Genomic DNA, 18948 nt, shown 5'->3' on the forward strand with positions numbered 1-18948 from the left:
GGAGTAAGAGGAAGTGGAGGGGGTGGTATGGCTATGTGCTGTGGGTTATGACAATGGAGATATTTTTGGGAAGTTGATTGGGGGGTTGTCGGTAGGCGAAGGATGATTGGTGGTGCTGTAAAGCTGACGTGGGTCATGCTGTAGGTGGCTTCTCTGGCTCTCTTAACTTTTAATGCCTGCTTGATCCCTTCAGCTATTCATCTTCCCTGGTAAATCAAATCTTCTCTACCTCCTTCAAGGCTTTAAATATTCATTTTCAGCCTCCCTCCTTCGGGGCTGTTGCAGTCATACCCACTGCACTGTGCTGTGTGTGGTATCATCTGGCCATTATATCCCTGAGTTAAATTGGTTTTCAAATATTAAGCAGTTTTAATGAAAAAGTTGACCATAAAAAAATATTAAGCTCATTAGTTTTACAGGAATAGCTTGTCATCAAAGTTTTATTTTATGTCCTTTAAACAGGTGTGCAAATGTGTCCTGGGGGGAAAAATGCAGTGATTTAAAGGCACTATGTGTGGAATTTTGACTTCCCAGCTGCTGCCCCCTAGTGGTCTGACAGCAATAAGAACCATTTATATCCACCAAGACTCAAAACTTCATCCATGTCAAGCAGGAAATGAGCCCCAGGCTCCAGAAGGATTCTGATCATTTGGTCAGTGGTTTTAATTTCAGCTTAATATTGTCTCTGTGTCCTTGCATTGATATAGAATCCTTCCACCCCATCTTTTACGCAGATCCACCATTTTTTGAGTAATCTTGCATATAAAGAGAGATACAGCGACGAACCACCACAAACACTGAATTTATTGTCTGATTTTTCTACAAATCAAAAGTAGCAAAATTGATTATGCAATCAACAGAATTTAAAAATAAAAAATTATTTTAAACCAAAACAATATTTCAAGACCGTGCCTGTCAAAGACGATTGTTATTTCCATGTGCATCAACTTTTTTTTGAGTGACATGGCGTACAAACCCTTCAACATTTAGAAAGGTCATCTCCACACAGAAGGAAGGAAGTGGCACAGAAATACAGACAAAAGAGGAATAGCAGGAGTGGAGGGGGGCTGCAAAGCAGCTTGCAGTGGCACAGCAGCCGTAGACAGGCTAAAGTTTAATCCCTACAATATATGAGATTTGCAAAGTTGGGTGTGTAGAACATTATCAGCTGATCTGCAGGGATTGTAGACTGGGTTTGACTTTGTGACCTCCGTTAGTTAATGCTATGCTTATTTATATTTACTTCATAGAAATAGTGAAATATATTTTTTTACTGTTTACAACAATGTTGATGTTCTGGTAAAAGAAACCTAAATTTATGAAATCATGAAATAAACTTCTTTTGAGAATCTTTGTAAACAGCACAAGTGATGGGGTTTGTTTGTTCTTTAGGTACACATTCCCATAAAAACTATGGCTTTAGTCACACTTTGATTTAAGGAGCTGAAATGAAAGGCTCTGCTTCACAGATACTGTGGCGTGATGAAATCTCGAATTACCAAACTTCTTGGCAGGAGCAGGGAGGTGATGCCAATACTGATGGAGAGGTCTTAGAAAAAGCACCTCAGCGTTGCTGATTCTGAGTTTGATGTGAGCTCGAGGCAAGAAAAGATGCGGATGAAAGTATAAAAATGGAGATGGATGTTTTTTGCCATAGAGGGCTGCGAGGACTACAAGCGCAATGATCGATGAAGCAAAGGCCCCCGAGTGAACTCCGGATTCTGCTCTATCTCTGATCCTTCGTGTTGCTTTTTATGAAGCTGATGTCTATATTTCAGGCCTCATAAAGTTCATCTTTCCTCCATCCCCTACTCTCTGTCTCTGCCTTTAAATTTCTCTCCTCTCAGTTGGGTCATTCCATCCTGTCTCCCTCATGCTGGTGAGCCTTTCCAGTGTGAAAACATAAAACTATAAATCAACACCAGATTGAGACTTAAGTGAGGGAAAAATGCCTCTGACTTGACCTCCTGTGAGCTGCCATTCTCAGCGTGAATACATCATTCAGAATGACCTCTGTGTTTGTTTTTGTGCAGCCTGGCTTCTGAAAGCTACTCTTTCATAGAAGGTTACGTGTTAGACGGGAAGGGGAACAAGTGCAATTCAACCACTAGTGTAGTGATAACATCACATATGGTGGTCTATAATACTGAGGGGCTATCAGTGCTGTCGCCAAGGTGGGCTGCCGTGGATGACTGGCAGAATTTCAGCCCCCAAATACTTGCGCTAATAGATCTCAGTGAGAGAGTGTATTTACACAGAGAAATAACAGGGAAGCCCATGCAGTAGTGTCCGGTAACCAGTGCCAACATGTGGGGATATTAATAGCAGGGTGGGCAGGTGATAGCATTCTGAGAACAGATGGAGCCTTTGATATTCTCCCCTCAGATCTCTATTTAAAAGACAAAAGCAAAATGAAAGCACAAGACCAAGAGGACAGGTGTGGTAAAAGGGACATGCAGCATGCGTGTGTCCAGACAAAACGAGGCACCGAGAGGTACGGGTCTTCTCTATTATTGGGAATTCCATTGGCTGTTGGTGCAGCAGATGAATGGAGTTGGTGTGCTGCTCCATTACATACACCAGTGCCTGAAATACAGAGGATTACTGTGTCTGCAGAAATATACCGCAAAGCATGTGCCACTCTCCAGCACATTCTGACATAGGCTTGCAGCACGCTCGTTATAGGGCCTGGTTTGTCTTGGTGTTTATGTGTTAACACCACATATGAACACCCAGTCCTGGAGCCACACTTCAAACTCTACTACAGCTAATAACAAAATAAACAAAATAAAAAAATCCCACGCTGGTAGTTTATATCATAGCATTTATATGCATGTAAGGTACGCTAACATTGGCTTAGTAGTTATATTTCATGCAATTTCATCAATGCATTTATTAATTATGTTTTAATTATTTTAAAATTTTAACATACAAACTGTCACTGGAAACACATCTGGAATTAGGAGAAGGGTTTGGGCTAGATTAATCTTCTGAGGTGGTAAACCTACCCTGACTAAATATTTTGAAGACTTGTGAATAGTTTTTCATGTGATGTACATCAGAATTGTTATTTTCCTTGTTTCCTGATTGCCAAGACTGATTGATTCAGGTTTAGGGTCGGCATCGATGAAAATTATCGCCAATTTATAGTCACATCTTTCAGTCTGCTAAAGCCGAAATTAACTACCACCATAGGATGATGGGTGTGTCCATGTCTGCAACACAGTGTAAGCCTGTTAACTTTCTGGTATCCAAGTCCTTACAGTGGAAACCTAACCATTTATTTTGGTTGAAGCCAAAACTGTTTGGGGGGGGGGGGGGGTTTCCGGCTGTTTTTGATTTCTGTGTGTCAGATTATTGTCTTTGTTTCTATAATGAGAAAACTTGGAAAGCAATTATATAAACACAAAAATTGCATATTGTAATTGCCTATGAATGGAGCTAGGGTTGGGGTTATCTAGACCATAGACCTTATTTAGCCCTAAATTATAACCCTAATCGTAGGCTTGCAAAGTAGGCTATATGAATTTGGGGTTTTGAAAGCTTTTCTCCCAAATGTCGGCAACTGGGACCTTAAATACTTTAAGTAACAAACACAGTAAAAGTTTAAAATTCTACAAATCTAAAAAGAACACCATAAAATCCATATGGTTTGTCAGTTACTGGCCCTTTAAGTACTAGTACAGCTATAATTTAAAAAGACTGGGACATATGCATTGTGTGATTTGTGATGAGGCAATGCATTGGATACTGTACTTATTTTAAGTAACAGTTAACAGTTACAGTTGTCTTCCTCCACATGTACAGCAAGGGATTCACAACTTCCAGCTGTGTGGTTCAAGAAAATCAGACACCCCTGTGCTTCAGAAGGGTTTGAAGGGGTCCGTAGGGGTATGGTTGAAGCTAGCATCGGCGAAGATGGCCAGGGTGCCCACAGTGGTGAAAACGACGAAAATCCACAGGAACATCCGATCCACAACCATTGCCACATACTGCCAATCTTCTTTCAGCTAAAAGAGACCAGTGAAAGACAAGAGATCAAAAAGAGAAAGAGCGGGTACAATAGAAAGAAAATGAATATGAGGAAAGGAAAATAGTGGGAAAATGGCAAAAGACAGACAGACACAAGAGACAAAAAGACAACAGTACAAAGGTTAGAAATAAAACCATGTTGTCCAGATAAACAGTAGAGAGGAAGAAAAAAATGGAAAGACAATAAACATATTAATGCTCTAAGGTTTAAGTAAATGATAGCTCTAACCCTAACCCTGTGATAATATGTTTGTTCTCCTCAAAAATGTCATCTCAAATCTTGACAATTAGGTGACAAAGAAAACTGCCATTCTAAGTGATATGCATAAAAAAATACTTTTGCTTGGTTTATGTTTAGGGCTTAGGGTTAGGGGTCATCACTAAAGACAACTTAGATATTCAGTTATTAAACTTTATCTGTTGAATGCTCGAAATTATCAAACCCTACCCTTCACTCCAGATGTGACCTTGTGGATCTAAGAAGGTTAAACGTGCTCAGACATTCAAACTTACTGCTTCATAGTCTTTTTCAGCCTGCAGAGCCTCAGCTATGTATGTGATGGCCTCTATGGCTGATTTGAGCTCATCAGGTAGTGTAAGGTAGCTACTGGGGCCATCAATGAACTTCCTCAGGTCTGTGCATATGCCATCCGGCTGGTACCTTTATGACAGCACAAATATAATAATGTTACAGAAAAGTATCAATAATAAACAAAATATTGTGATGGTAAATATATATGTCTGGACGGATTCAGGAAAAAGACAGAGTGTCAACACCCAAAGACAACAAATGCACACGAGCGTGCAGAATGTAGCGATGTGTGAGCAGGTGTCAGCCCACGCTAATTAAAAGCTGTAAAATAGCTCAGCTTTTATGAGCTGGGCTGCACGTCTCCTTTGCATTCTGCTGTCAACCACAGAGGAATAAAGAGAAGGTCAGAGGAGCTCCCCGGGTCCCCCTCTGCAAGTTTGTAAAAGGCGCTGCCCTTCACATGCTGACCAAGCTGCTCTGGGTGATGTGTGTGCGTGCATGTTTCTGTGTTTAGTTGTTGCCCTTAGTTACCAACTATCAGCTGCTACTGGGTGCCAGGAGTTACTGGGAGAAGCTAGTAGAAAGGTGCTGTGTGTACCTGTGTGACTCTGCTGTCAGCCATAAATACTGTATTAACGTGACAGTTCTAACTTTAGAGGTCAAGTTATTTTTTATTTCCTTATTTTCAAAATGTATAAAGTCAAGAGCAAAAAATGTGTTACGTCAGTTAGTTACACTGTTGTTCGAAGGCACTATTGTTGGACTTTATAATTTGCAATTATTATTTTATTTTATTATTATCATGTCTGCTTTCAAACAAGTTAAAACAAAATATCCAAAATGCATTTTTTACAATTGTTTACATTTACAAAACATTGACTATTTTATATTTGTGCAAATTAATACATATGTAGTCTACATATTTAAATACATGTGTTTAGGAAAACAATGTGAGTAATTTATTGTTAAAGGGTATTTAAAATTGTTTTGAATGAATAATGAATGAAATTGTATGACTTTTATGACCAACAACCTCAGACTAGCCTGTTATTAGAAGTTGATTCTTCATCAGCACCATAACAATATGATCAAACAATTCATTAAATATGACCAAAATTTGTAATATATAGTTAGATTAGTTCATGCTAACTGCTAACTGAGGCCTGCCTTGTCATTGATGAGTTGCCATTGCTATGACAATCTGGTAGCAAATGTACTCAACTAAAAATCAGGAGCTCTCACCATCCTGCCAAGAAGTAACGTACACGTGTGAATCCCCTGTTACTACTACCACTATAATTATAAATGTTAGCCAGCTTTAATATCTGGTCAAACCACAGCAAGTATGTCAGTCTAGTATCAAAAATGTACTAAAATGGGCATTGTGGCATTATTTCCATCAGTCCGCTCTCATGTGTCTGGATTTAAAAGCAAGAGAAAGACCGTGTTTGGAAGTTAGTCGGCACACTCTCGCACTAGCAACACAAGTCTGAGTCATACTTGTCACAGTTATTATATTGTCAAAGTATTATTCTTGACTGTGTTAGACATTAAACAGTACTTGATTAGATTTAAAAGATATATTATCTTTTGGTTTAGTTTGCCATGTTGACACTTTCCTTCTTTTTCTACAAAAAAAAAATTGTGCTCCTGGAATGCATTACTTTTAAATTTGTGCTCAATAGCATAAAACAAACAAAAAAAACATATCGTAACAATTCATTCTCATGAACATAAAACCATTTTACTTTTTCGTGGCTATTTCACAAACTTCCGTGAGATCAGACAGTTTCGTATGAATTCAACTTGTTATCATCACGAGGATGGAATTCTGACTTCTTGTGTGAACACTGATACAGTCTTGCTTTATCACACAGTTGATCATTTACATTACATAACTCATTCTATAATTTTTCGGTAATAATTCTTGCACGGTATCATGCAGCATGTCCTTCAACAATGGCACATTAATTATGTCCTTGTTGCCTTCAGCAGAAAGACACACTAAGACCTCCTATACTTCTCTGAACTTACGAAGTCATACATCATGGTTCTCTTTGTAGCACATCACAGCTGAAGTGCTTTTCTGAGAAGTAACATTGCTTAAGTTCCACCCTAAAAGTTTATGGATTTTCACCTGACGTCAATGATCTCTACAAAGACAACACTTCTTTGCAGAGCAGCTGCTTTTCTTATGAAACACCTCAAATATTAAACACCTCTTTCAGAAAACATTTTAAAAAAAAACAAAGCAAAAAGATTGACAGGATAGGCAGGTATCCACCAGAGGGCAGTGTAGCACAACGTTAGAAGTGGTAACCTCTCAGGCAGGACAGAGGAGACAGCTGCTTGGTATTCTTTGCATGAAATTGGAGGTTTACAACGCAGCACTGCCACCGCAGCTCCTCCTGCGAGTGTGGCAGGTGAAGAATCTGTGACCTAAGAAGGATGAAGTCCTATCAGGTTGAGAGAGAAAGGAAAAAGGGAGGGGGAGACACAGTGTGGCCTCTTAACCCCCTCCTCCCTTTTCCCTCATGTACGGCTCAAAGCAGCACTTCATCAGCGAGAAGTAAATGAGTATTCAGGAGACTAATTCAACTAAAACTGGCTGCGTCTGGTGCCAAGACATGCACTAAACCCAATTAAGAGAGGCACGCCAATGTACGTGTGGACCCAGGAGAGATACTGCTGTCTCATCAAATTCCTCTAACAGAGCCCCTCCCCCATCACTGTTCATTCACCTAGACAGTGACTCTAATGTGTCAGAGTCCATTTGGGTGGGTCATTATTGTTTTAGCAAAGATTCTTTCCCTCTAGACATATCTAATTTCTCCCAGGAGTAGAGGAGAGAGGGACAGCTACACACTGTGAAGCAAACTTCAGGGTGTATTATGAGAGCAGCAGGAATGCAGGTCGGTTATCAGTGTCGTATGGCTGATTGGGAAGACATACAGGTCCCTACCCTATGTAACTACTTAAGGAAGGTCAAAATTTTTTCATGCACAAAGGATGGAGACTGGGGTTACTGTAATTCAATTTGTTGCCAGATTGTGAGGCAACACTGGCCTGCATCCAGCGCTTTACTCAACATCATCGGCAGCCCTCTGTGGAACCTTTAATGTAAACCTGCAAACTGTGTTTCAGTGGAGGTGTTTGGGTTCTAAAGCTAAATATATATATTGTAACATCTCAGAGCACTTTAAATAAAAATAAGACTTTGGCAGTAGTCATTACTGAGGCTCAGACATCTGTCACTGAATAAAACAAAGGTCAGAAAGACCTCACAGAAGGAGATCTTAAACAGCCAATCTGTTCCTTCTTTACAACAGCTCCATAAATGATGATTTGACAGTTTAAGCTTCAGTAGAAAGGGCATCGATACAATATGTGACAATATGAGACTTCTAAAAAGATATTTTAGTGCATTTAGTAAAATATTTTGGCATAGCTAAAGTACATAAAGTATAGTGGATGAAGTAAAGTGCATTTAAATACAAACACACACAAACTGCCTGGATCTCTCAGTGTAGATGAAAATGGAGATGTAGGAGGAGAAGGAACAGATGTGATGTGATAAAAGTTTATTAAGAGCAATGACAGATGGAGGCTGGTGAAACCAGTAAGGGCTTCAGACATAACCTACTATATGAACTTGAGCCTTAATTAATACATTTAGTGTGGAATCGACCAGTAACGCTGGCAGCAAACCAGCCCCAGAGCATGATGCTACCACTACCATGCCTCACAGCTGGTACAGTGTTACCTTTAAATCCTCACCTTTATTCTAAACATGCCTCCTGTCATTGTACCAAATAGCTCAGTGTTTGTCTCATTGGACCATAAAACCTTTCTGGCTCGGCTTGTCCAAATGAACAGCTGCAAATTTTAGTCGAGCCTTGTTAAGTGAAAAGACAATGTGGAACCTCCATCTCCATGTATTAAACAATTTAAGTGAGTGTATGTATATATTTGAGTCTGTATGCATACTTCTGACCCTGTGTGGATTAGAGAAACCTGAAAATATGATACAGGCGTTTCACTTGTGTTTATGTTGTCTTTTCAATTCTCTCATCAGGAAAACTGCCACAAAAAAATGAAGTATTTTTATAAAAAACGAAACGGATTAAAGTTCATCCACAACTTTCCTTTACACATATTTTGGTTTTGATTTTGTTAAATAAATAATGACACTGTGTAATATGTTGTATCTTTTTCATCTGAGCTTGTATTTAAATCTTTTTAGAACAATTTATTTTTATAATCATATCCTGATATATAGAACCTTAGAATTGAAAGGGGGTGTACCTTCGTTTTCACATGACTCTAAATATGTGAGAATGTGGAGATGGTTCTCATATTCTGAATAAATGTTCTCAGGTAGTGTAGAAAAGCCCTATACCTAATGAACTTCTTTCTTCTTCTTCTTCTTTTTCCTTATTGTGAGCCAAAAAACATTGGATGGATTCCGTTGGCCTCACTGAGAGAATATATTATGCAGCACAAAGTAATGTAATAAATGTGTGCAGGTATAGGTGACAGAAGAGGAGAGAAATTACTTCTTTGCTGCGGATGCTCTTGTGCTGCAGCTGCTTCTATTGTTATGGTAGATTTTGGTATCTTTAAATATGGTGTTTGTCTGTTGAAGAGGCTCTGTGCTTTTAAACACTGTTGAATTTAATTCAAAGTGAAAAAAGCACCTAAAATATAACAGAATTTTAATTAGTCCTAAGTTGTGGTGGTAAGCGTTAAGGAGGAAACCTGAACTTCTATGAGTGCAAGGTTGTGTAGACACTAAAGTGATATATATTTGAATCCATTTCAACATGACATCAAATCAAATTTGGTTAATCTTAATGTATTTGATGTTATTTTACTGAAAAAGTATTGTTTCTAAAGTCATATTTGGACATACATGTTTAATGGAATTAAATTTATATACCAGTATGTGATTCACTTCAAGAATCCCATGCGACATAACAGAGATAAGAGCAGTTGATTGCTTCTCATCCTACTAATGATGAACCCATCTGTCCGGGTTTTGCCTGAATCAACAACTGTTCACCCGCTCCACTTCACACATGTTGTTTCTGGGTTCATTTGCTTTTTCTTCAAACATGCAGGCTCTCACATACATGGGAACCAAAACCAAATCCAGGCACACTCACAACAACGAGAGCAAACATGTGCACGTATACGCCTGGTCTTACCTGTTGGGTTTAGGAAATAAAATGGAAGAGTCAGGTTTCCGGATGAAGTATTCATCAGAAACTATGCTGATTGCAGTGACTTTTTTTTCCCGGCGGGGTAGGGTCTCCAGAGACAGGGGGGTCTCCACCTTTGGCCGCAGCATGCCCAGGTAAGGAGGGAGCATGTGGATGAAGATCTAGGTGGAGAGTAAAGGTGAAGAAAAACAGAGATACTTTTACAATTCCCATTAAAGACAGTTCGGCCAGAAGACTGTTTCCATGTGGAGAGATCCCCAAGTTTTGGGAATAACTTCACCTGCTTCCAAGACAGCATAGAGGGGGACAATGATCTGGTGAGGTGAAGACTCCAGCAACATTTAAAACACTAGGGAACAGCTTTATTTGCAGACCAATGCGTTTCGGCTTGTGGCCTTCACCAGGGTTGCCGAAACACCATGTTTCCATGTGCAGTCATTTATATTTGTCAGCATGGCTCTGTTCTAGGGTTTTCCTGCTCTTCCACACATAAATGGAAAGTATAAAGTGGTAAATGTAGAAGCAGTTGCTGGGGTGGAGGCGGTGGCAAAGCAGTTTATAAATGTGAACCAAACGAGGGAAGACATTACATAGCTGGGCTGGAAAAACTTCAGGTGTTGATTTTGTATCGATACTGGGATTTCCTATTCCTATTGAGCAGAAAGTTACTTAAATTTGAATTTCTGTCTATGTAGACATTAACATGTCTAAATTTGAGGACACAAGTTGATAAATTGCGAGATATGCTATTTCAGCAAATCACAAAGTGTCGTAAAAGTCACAACAATACCGTATCATGAATGAAGTATTATAGTAATATCATACTGTGGCATATCTGGTGATCCCCCCCCCAATTAAATAGTGCACCCTATATAAGATCAGCTTGCCTTCAAATGCTGTGGACTGGCTCTGAGATTGGTTCATTTGCTGGAATTGTAGCTAAGCTTGACTTTGTGGCCTGTCTGAACAAACTCTGTGCTCATCTTCAGAATTTAGCAGTTTCGAGATGTTAAAAAAGACATTTCATAGCACTTTCATTTATGAATGTGTAGATGTGTATTTCCTTTGCTGAAAAAAGACCACAGAAGGTTATTTAACTGTACATTTTCAGTCAATAGCTTGTTGGCACTCACACCTCATGGATCCATCATCTTTGCTGGCATTAAAAGTCCATTTGTTTGGATTCTTGTTTTATGATTTAGGGGACAGCTGGAGTGCACTTGCCCTGTATTTGCCTATTAGGGATGACAAATAGTTCTAAATATTGAATTTTGCAGTAAGATAACCTTTGAAAGCAGTTGTTGCTGAATGATGTGGGTGGAGAAACTAAATGGGTAATGCTTTCCAGTTCTTCAAAGTCTCCTTTCGAGGTTTTCTTCGAACACAGTACATAAGTCTGTGTGCTTCAGTGGAGCACTTCAGTAAAGGATTCAGGCTGTCCTGGGCACAAGGGAGTGTAATTAAAACAGAAAAAAGTGTTTGATAGGACATGATAAAAATTAAGTGCGTTGAGTCTTCATCTGGAGCTGTCGGACTTGGAGCTCCTTTCATATCAATATCAAGGGAGTCAATGATATAACAGCACGTCAGGGTTGAACTTTAGCCTTGATCAATATCATAAATGCTGTAAATGGCTGCTCTATCTGCTCTTTGAAGTGCTTTCATATTCTTTTTGTGAAAGAACTCCTGGCTTGCCAGTATTGACAGATGGATGTCAATAATAGCCCCCTGGAGAGGAACATAAACTGGCAAAAACTCAATAGCGAATTTAATAGTGATTTTGAGTTCATTTACAACCAAACGTCCACGCCTTTATACAACTTCCAGTATGAGTCTGTTTCACCTGCTGTTTCTGCCATGTTTCCTCGCTCTCAGTGCGAGGCAGCACATCAGTGAGTCACTCACAGCAGCCTGATAGACTTGACTGAGAGCTCTGAGACATGATGGAGGGTCCTTTTATAATGTCCTGCAACTTTATTATTTTTGTTCACTCCCACAGCAGCAGTAAAGAGTAGATGGTCACAGACAGAGTCGTTGGTGAAGAAAATGGAGCATTTATAGAAAAATCTTTCTCTCAGGAGTTTGTTCAGGCCAGAGTGGAAGTGGAATGTGTGAGATTTCAAGTCAGAAATGCTGAAAGAAACACAGACTGGGACATTTATGAACATTTTCCATAGAAATAATACAATGGTACTATCAATTAGACATTCAAAATATTGTTAGTAATTATCATCGATCATGCAGAGAAATGTCAGAAAGGGGCGCTTTGTCATTCATTTAAATCCTCAATTGCCTCTCAACTTTCTTTCTTACTCATACTGTGTGACATCTGTCTCATTTCCCGCAGCTTGGCTGACAATGAGCAGTGAAAATAAGAGCGGAAACAGCACCTCAGAGAGCAGCATTTCATCTACAAAGACCGTATTCCTCAGCAATGGCTGCTGAAACCTTGATAGTTTTGCTGTTGAGTGTGTGTGGTGCTCAGGCAGACACCACAGAGAGACGTAAGCTCTGCACTCGAGAGCATCTAAAGCATCACCGGGGCTGATAAGGCAACCTGGTGATGGAACAGAAGGCGGAGAGTGTCCTAGCCATCTGTGGTGACTGTCTGGAGAAAGAAAATGAAACACTGGATTCAGCCACCAAGATGGGGATGGAATAAAGAGCAGCACAGTTAATGTCTACCTAGAGACGGGCTAAAAGTTTGCATGGACTATTTGACACAAAGTCATTTCTAAATGGGTTCAAATCCTCACCAAATTGTTATTACCTACAACACAGCTACAGATACTGTGCACATGGACAGAGTTCATATTTTTCAAATGATCATTATTAGGACTTGGTGTTGATCAGTGTTTCATTTATTACACTATTCCAAAGTAAAGTGAGGTATTTGAATCTGTCCTTCACAGTGATTATACAGCTGAAGGTGCTTTTAATTTAATCTGTGTTGACTACATAAACAGCATATATGGTTTGTACATTGTACTTAAGCATTGAGTTGGCTGCTGTCTTCACTGAATGCTGAAATAGGATATGACCATATTTGGAGTGTCACTGTTAGCTGTGTCACCAGGTTCATCAGTAATTAACTGTGATATTAAATGTGCAACAAATTTTAGCAAGCAGTAATTGGCTTAAACAAAAAGCATACTTAGCAGAAATCTGAAGAGCCAGCTGCTTTGTGTCTGAATACAAGCAAAAAAAAATTACCCCAGTACATTTCATACTTGTCATTAATAGGGATTAATATTGAAATCAGATATGGAAACAAACACCATTTAACAGGCCTACTACAGTAAATTTGGCCATTTGCTCTGAGACACACTCACTTTAGGACTAGTGGCCATTACAGGAAGTTTTTTTCCTTAAACTTAAATATCTGTTCTTTTAGTGGCTGATTGACCAGCTTTAAATTAGGCTTTTGAAACAAAGAAACAATAAATACAAAAATAATCATTAGTTTCTCTCTAATGTTTTGTGTCCAAAAATTTCCTCCTTTCACATTTCATTGTTTCGTTAATAACCCACGAGTAGGAGTGAAACAGAATCTATGCTCCTCCTTTTCCTCATCAATCCAGCGCCAAGCAGTTCAATTAGGCCACAGAAATCTGCCCAGTGTGTGGGAGCCTTTCTGTGGTGAATGTACCCTGAAACCACGACAGAACTTGGACCAAAGCACAGAGCTGCTGCTCACGCCTGTAATTAGCTTCACACAATGTACACTGAGGGCAACAGCAACTGATGGAGGTTAATGGTTTAACATGACGTTTTAAGTGTCGAGAACTATGTGGACCTAATTGAGTAGTCTGCCTCGACCACGCTAACACAGCTTTCATAGCCAAATTAATGCAAAAGTTTAATTCATGTATTTCAGGTGCACAGTCTTTAACATGATGACCCATTAGCCATTTGAATATACAAGACAGTGCCCATTTTCAAGATGGCCAACAACTGCTAGTAAAATATAATTTTTGAGGTGAAGTCTTGACTTTAGTGTTAAATCATGCATGTTCACAATATAGAAATGTACTTCCTAAGTCTCAGGTTACTCATAAGCTTCTTTGTATCAATTATTAAACTTTTATTCCCCAATTAATTTACTAAAGGGGAAGTAAAGTTAGTATGGGGTAGAGGTAGTACTTTTTCTTTAAGCCACAACTCAGTCTGACCCTGTCTTGATGCACACTCAGTCATCTGGGTTAGGAAATTAAATCAAATCAAAATCATGATGTACTGGATGTACGCTACCAGTCAAACATTTGGATGCACCTTCTCATTTAATTAGTTTTTCTTTGTTTTCATGACTACTTACATTTTAGATTCCCACTGAAGGCATCAAAACTATGAATAAACGCATATGGAATTATGTAGTAAACAAAAAAGTGTGAAATAACTCTGATGTTTTATATTTTAGATTCTTCAAAATAGCCACCCTTTGCTTTGATTACGGCTTTGGACACTCCTGGCATTCTCTCGATGAGCTTAATGATGAGTCACCTGAAATGGTTTTTCAACAGTCTTGAAGAAGTTCCCAGAGATGCTGAGCACTTGTTGGTCCTTTTGCCTTCACTCTGTGGTCCATCTCATCCCAAACCATCTCCATTGGGTTTAAGTCAGGTGTCTGGCGCATCACTCCATCACTCTCCTTCTTCGTCAAACAGTCCTTACACAGCCTGGAGGTGTGTTTGGGGTCATTGTCCTGTTGAAAAATAAATGATGGTCCAACTACACGCAAACCAGATGGGATGGCATGTCGCTGCAGGATGCTGTGGTAGCCATGCTGGTTCTGTGTGGGTTCAGTTTAGAATGAATCCCCAACAGTGTCCCCTAGCAAAGCACCTCTACACCATCACACCTCCTCCTCCATGCTTCATGGTGGGAACGATGCATGTAGAGACCATCCGTTCACCTTTTCTGCATCGCACACGGCGAGTGGAACCAAAGATCTCAGATTAGGACTCATCAGACCAAAGCACAGATTTCCACTGGTCTAATGTCCATTCCTTGTGTTTCTTGACCCAAACAAATCTCTTCTGCTTGTTGCTTTTCATTAGTAGTGGCTTCTTAGCAGTTATTTGTAGCACTTCACAGTTTTAGCAATTTTCCAGACTGACCAACCTTCAGTTCTTAAAGTAATGATGGACTGTCATTTCTCTTTACTTAGCTGATTAGTTCTTGCCATAATATGGATTTTAACAGTTGTCAAACAGGGCTGTCAGCTGTGTACCAGCCTGACTTCTGGACAACACAACTGATGGTCCCAACCTCATTAAGAAGGCAACAAATTCCACACATGAACCCTGAAAACCATTTCAGCTTCATCATCAAGCTCACTGAGACAAGGCCAAAGGTTTGCAGCGCTGTGAACAAAGCAAAGAGTGGCTACTTTTAGGAATCTAAACTATAAAACATATTTAGTTATATATCACTTTGTCGTTGCTACATAATTCCATAAATCTTGCTTCATATATTCCATGTATTCAGTTTGTATCTACAATGTAGAAAGTATTAAAAATAAAGAAAAACATTAAATGAGAAGGTGTGTCCAAACTTTTGGCTTGTAGTGCATTTACTGTACATATCATAATCAGGAGTTCAACATTTTAACAGCTTTTGTGAGGAAGCTGTTGATGAGTTTGGAGATTCTGCCTTTTATATTTCACGACCATCTGACTGAGTACAAAACAAAGTTAATTCACAGAAAGTTAATTCTGTTGATCTGGACACAACCTGCAAATGGACTGAATCTACTTTCTAAGATTTGTCTGACCTTGATAATTCCATAGTGCCCAAAGTGTCATAAAAAGATCATCGCTGGGTCTGTGACTATCAGGAGTAGATATGCTTGAAGGAAGGTGGTAGGTGTAGCTTGGTTGTATATATGATTCACTACACTTGACCAATTTCTAATACATATGGAAAAATGTGTGTCTAAAAATATGGACATTACTTTAAAGTGTCTTTAACATTCGTGTAATGTCTTGTTGGAATTATCTGGTGTTTTTTTGACTGTAATTTAAACAAAACATAAAACATATTGAAGTCTTGTTGAAGTTGGAAATGCAACTCACCTTGGAATTGCATAGATAGATAAATGGTCTCTTGGGTCATCTGCCACACTAATTGGAGTTGATGGTCCTAACCTACCTCTTGCTCTACTTCCTTGCTGACAGATAATTCAATGTTTACAAGTTTTTTTCATTTATCACATAGCCTCCCAATATCCCCTGTCCTTTCCAGCTCTCCTCACAGACATGCTGGCTACTTAATGACTTGCCTTAACGTATTTTCACAATGCAGATAAAATGAAAGGTGGTATTTTGACAAAACTTCTGACAACAGAAAGAAAGATTGCTTGTGCTTCTGGGCTGTTCTGGCGCAAATGAACAACCTACAGTATATATGCAAGACACTGTAACAACACATGCTAGAAAGACAAAAACTATTTCTTAAGAGACACAGATATTATTTCCTTTCAGAAGTCTTGTATGTGATGATGTGCCAAGCAGGCGAAAATTAAGCTTGTGTGACCCTGAAATGTACGCTCACCTTGCGGACCCACATCGGCATCATGTGGGTGTTGGGGGAGCGATGGTGGAGGTTGAGGACAACCACGCTGAGGATGACAGAGAATGTGACCAGAACCATGGTAAACATGATGTAGTTGACGATGATGGGAACACCCAGCGAGGTCTCGGGGATCTTATCAGCCAGCAGCAGCAGGAACACGGTGAGGGTGAGCAGCACATTGATTGACAAACCCATCTTCTCACCTTGCAAAGAAAAAAAACACACAATTATTTAGGAAAGTCAGAAACACAATGCATTTCTTGTTCCTGTGTTACGACTCATTAAGCTTTACCGGGCCAAGGTTTGTTCCATTTTCAACTCACTGAGATTCGAGGAGCATCTGGTGAATGTAATTTACTAGTAATGATGCTAATGAAAAATTCATCTCCCATTCTAAGTGAGGCTGATTGGGTGACACAGCACAGGCTCTTTAGTTCATTCTGTGGTCACGTACAAACTGTGTACGAACTGTGTTTGTAAGTGACCATAGGCCTGTACTACGAAGCAAGATTTCGTCACCAAGGTAACTTCGGGGTTAACCCTCGGTTTTCTCTACTGCAAAAGTGGTTCACTTCTTATGACATGATAAATTATGCTGCGAACCTAACCTCTTTCCCAATTAGAGATCAACTTGGTTCTCCAAAAGAATTGTGTTACCAGTCCTGGTAGATCCCTCAGACCTCTGTGTGCATGCAGTAGGAAGATTTAAAGTTTTCCAGTAGGATCTACTGTCTCTGTGTTTCTTAGAGACAACTTTTTGTTTAATTTTAATTTATTTATCTGTGTGTTAGCCCTGGACAGACTGGCGACCTGTCCAGGGTGTACCCCGCCTCTCGCCCTATGACAGCTGGGATAGGCTCCAGCGCCCCCTGCGACCCTGAAAAGGATACGCGGAAGCAAATGGATGGATTTATTTCTGTTGGCTGCAAACAATTTACACCAAGACCCGGGGTTAATTTAGCAAGTTGCTAACCAACTCCGTGTGACGGCTTATCCTGACTGTCAGTGTTGGGGTAAATGAATCCAGATAACAGAAAGACATCCTGGGTATGCTGAGCTTGCTTCATAGTACAGGACCCAGAAGGATTAGAGCTGGTAGGTTAAAAGAGCAGTTTGTGGCCTCTCACTGAGAAGCAAAGCATCTCTTTCTGCATCACTGGAAAATTAATGTAAAACTGGAGGAGATTAAAAAAAACAAACCCTATGATTCTCTGTGCTGTTTATGTGTCCCTTTACTGTGTGTTCAAATCAGTCATTTCATATGACCCTGGTTCAAGACTCGTAGGAGACACTAATCCCTGTGAGGGTTGCATCAGGAAGGCGATTCAGCAGAAAGTTCCGCCAATCAAATATGCAGATACATCTCTGGTGGCGACCACTTATGAATACGGGAGCAGCAAATAGAGGCTTTTGCTTGATCATCCCAATAAGACTGCAAGTGGTTGTTTTTAAAGGTCACTTGCATGGTTGCTTTATTCAGTGAACAAAGCAGATGGCACACACTGGTCAGTAAACTATGATACGTTTAGCAGTTATCCTAATCAGACATTTTCTGCAATACTTTTTCTCCCACACATTCCGAAAAATGTAAAAAAAACCTTACTTTTTTATAGCTATTATAAACTCCTAAAAATAGGCCTACATCATTGTTCAAGAAAATAAAAACTTTATCAATGTTTAATATATTTATATACTAAAATACATGCCTACATCAATGCATAATGACAGTATCATGTCAATGAATATTAATACAGCTATGCAGGAATGCAGTATGTAATGTTATGTTCCGATCTGTGTACCTTATTGAGACTCATGCATATTTGCACATCTGTGGGTTTTGTGCTAAGTCAAACTTTAATATCTCAGGCTGTATTTTGCATATGTGTGTCCTAATCAATCAATGTACCCAATGAGCAGGCTTGTCCAAACATAAAGGTAACCGTATAAGGGAAAGGACAGAGTCAAGCCGATTGCTCTAAGCTGTTTTTCTACCTCCTTCATTTTAAAGGTTATCAATTCAACTGTGTTCCAGGAAGCACCTATCTAATCTGAAATTGGATCCCTTTATAATTAGCTAAATGTCTGATTGCCCATTTTAAACCGACCACACAAACTCATATGGGAAATGGTATTAGCAGTTTTACATCAAGGTGGAGCTTGTTTGGAATCCTGGTGGTCACATAAAGAGAGCTTTAATTCATAAAGTCATCAAGTGATCTGAATGCAATTTCTGTAAAGTGTTTACCTGCATCAGGAGGCAGATAGAAGTTGAAGATGGCGATGATAGTAATCAGGATGCAGGGGATGATGATGTTGATGATGTAGTACAGAGGCTTCCTCTCGATGATCAGGTAGAAAGTCACTTCCTCGTATTCGTCATCAAATGTGTTCTTCCTGCTTGGCTTGTGTCTGATGTACCACTCACCACTCTCTAGAGAAACATCCACAGCTTAGATTTCTATTAAGTTTAGCGCATTTAGTAATCGTATTACACTAGCAACACATTTGCAAACCACAAGAAGGGGTTATGCAAAAATGCGATGCTTTGAATATAACACAAAAATACATCTGAAGTACTTGTACTTAAGA

General features: G+C 39.5%; 1 protein-coding gene across 2 annotated transcripts in view; it reads right to left on the bottom strand.

The window, feature by feature from the left end:
• Positions 1-786: 786 nt before the first annotated feature.
• The window catches only part of chrnb1 (cholinergic receptor, nicotinic, beta 1 (muscle)), a 28130-nt gene continuing 9968 nt past the window's right edge, over positions 787-18948 (bottom strand). For both annotated transcript variants that reach the window (XM_003450423.5, XM_019349551.2), the window contains 5 exons: positions 18605-18790; positions 16339-16562; positions 9772-9947; positions 4546-4693; positions 787-4010 (listed from right to left, as the gene is read on the bottom strand). In XM_003450423.5, coding sequence (XP_003450471.1) covers positions 3864-4010; positions 4546-4693; positions 9772-9947; positions 16339-16562; positions 18605-18790 — 881 coding nt within the window. In that variant the 3' untranslated portion in view covers positions 787-3863. The remainder of the gene's footprint in view (positions 4011-4545; positions 4694-9771; positions 9948-16338; positions 16563-18604; positions 18791-18948) is intronic.

This window comes from Oreochromis niloticus, linkage group LG3 (assembly GCF_001858045.2).
Source record: "Oreochromis niloticus isolate F11D_XX linkage group LG3, O_niloticus_UMD_NMBU, whole genome shotgun sequence".
NCBI lineage: Eukaryota > Metazoa > Chordata > Actinopteri > Cichliformes > Cichlidae > Oreochromis > Oreochromis niloticus.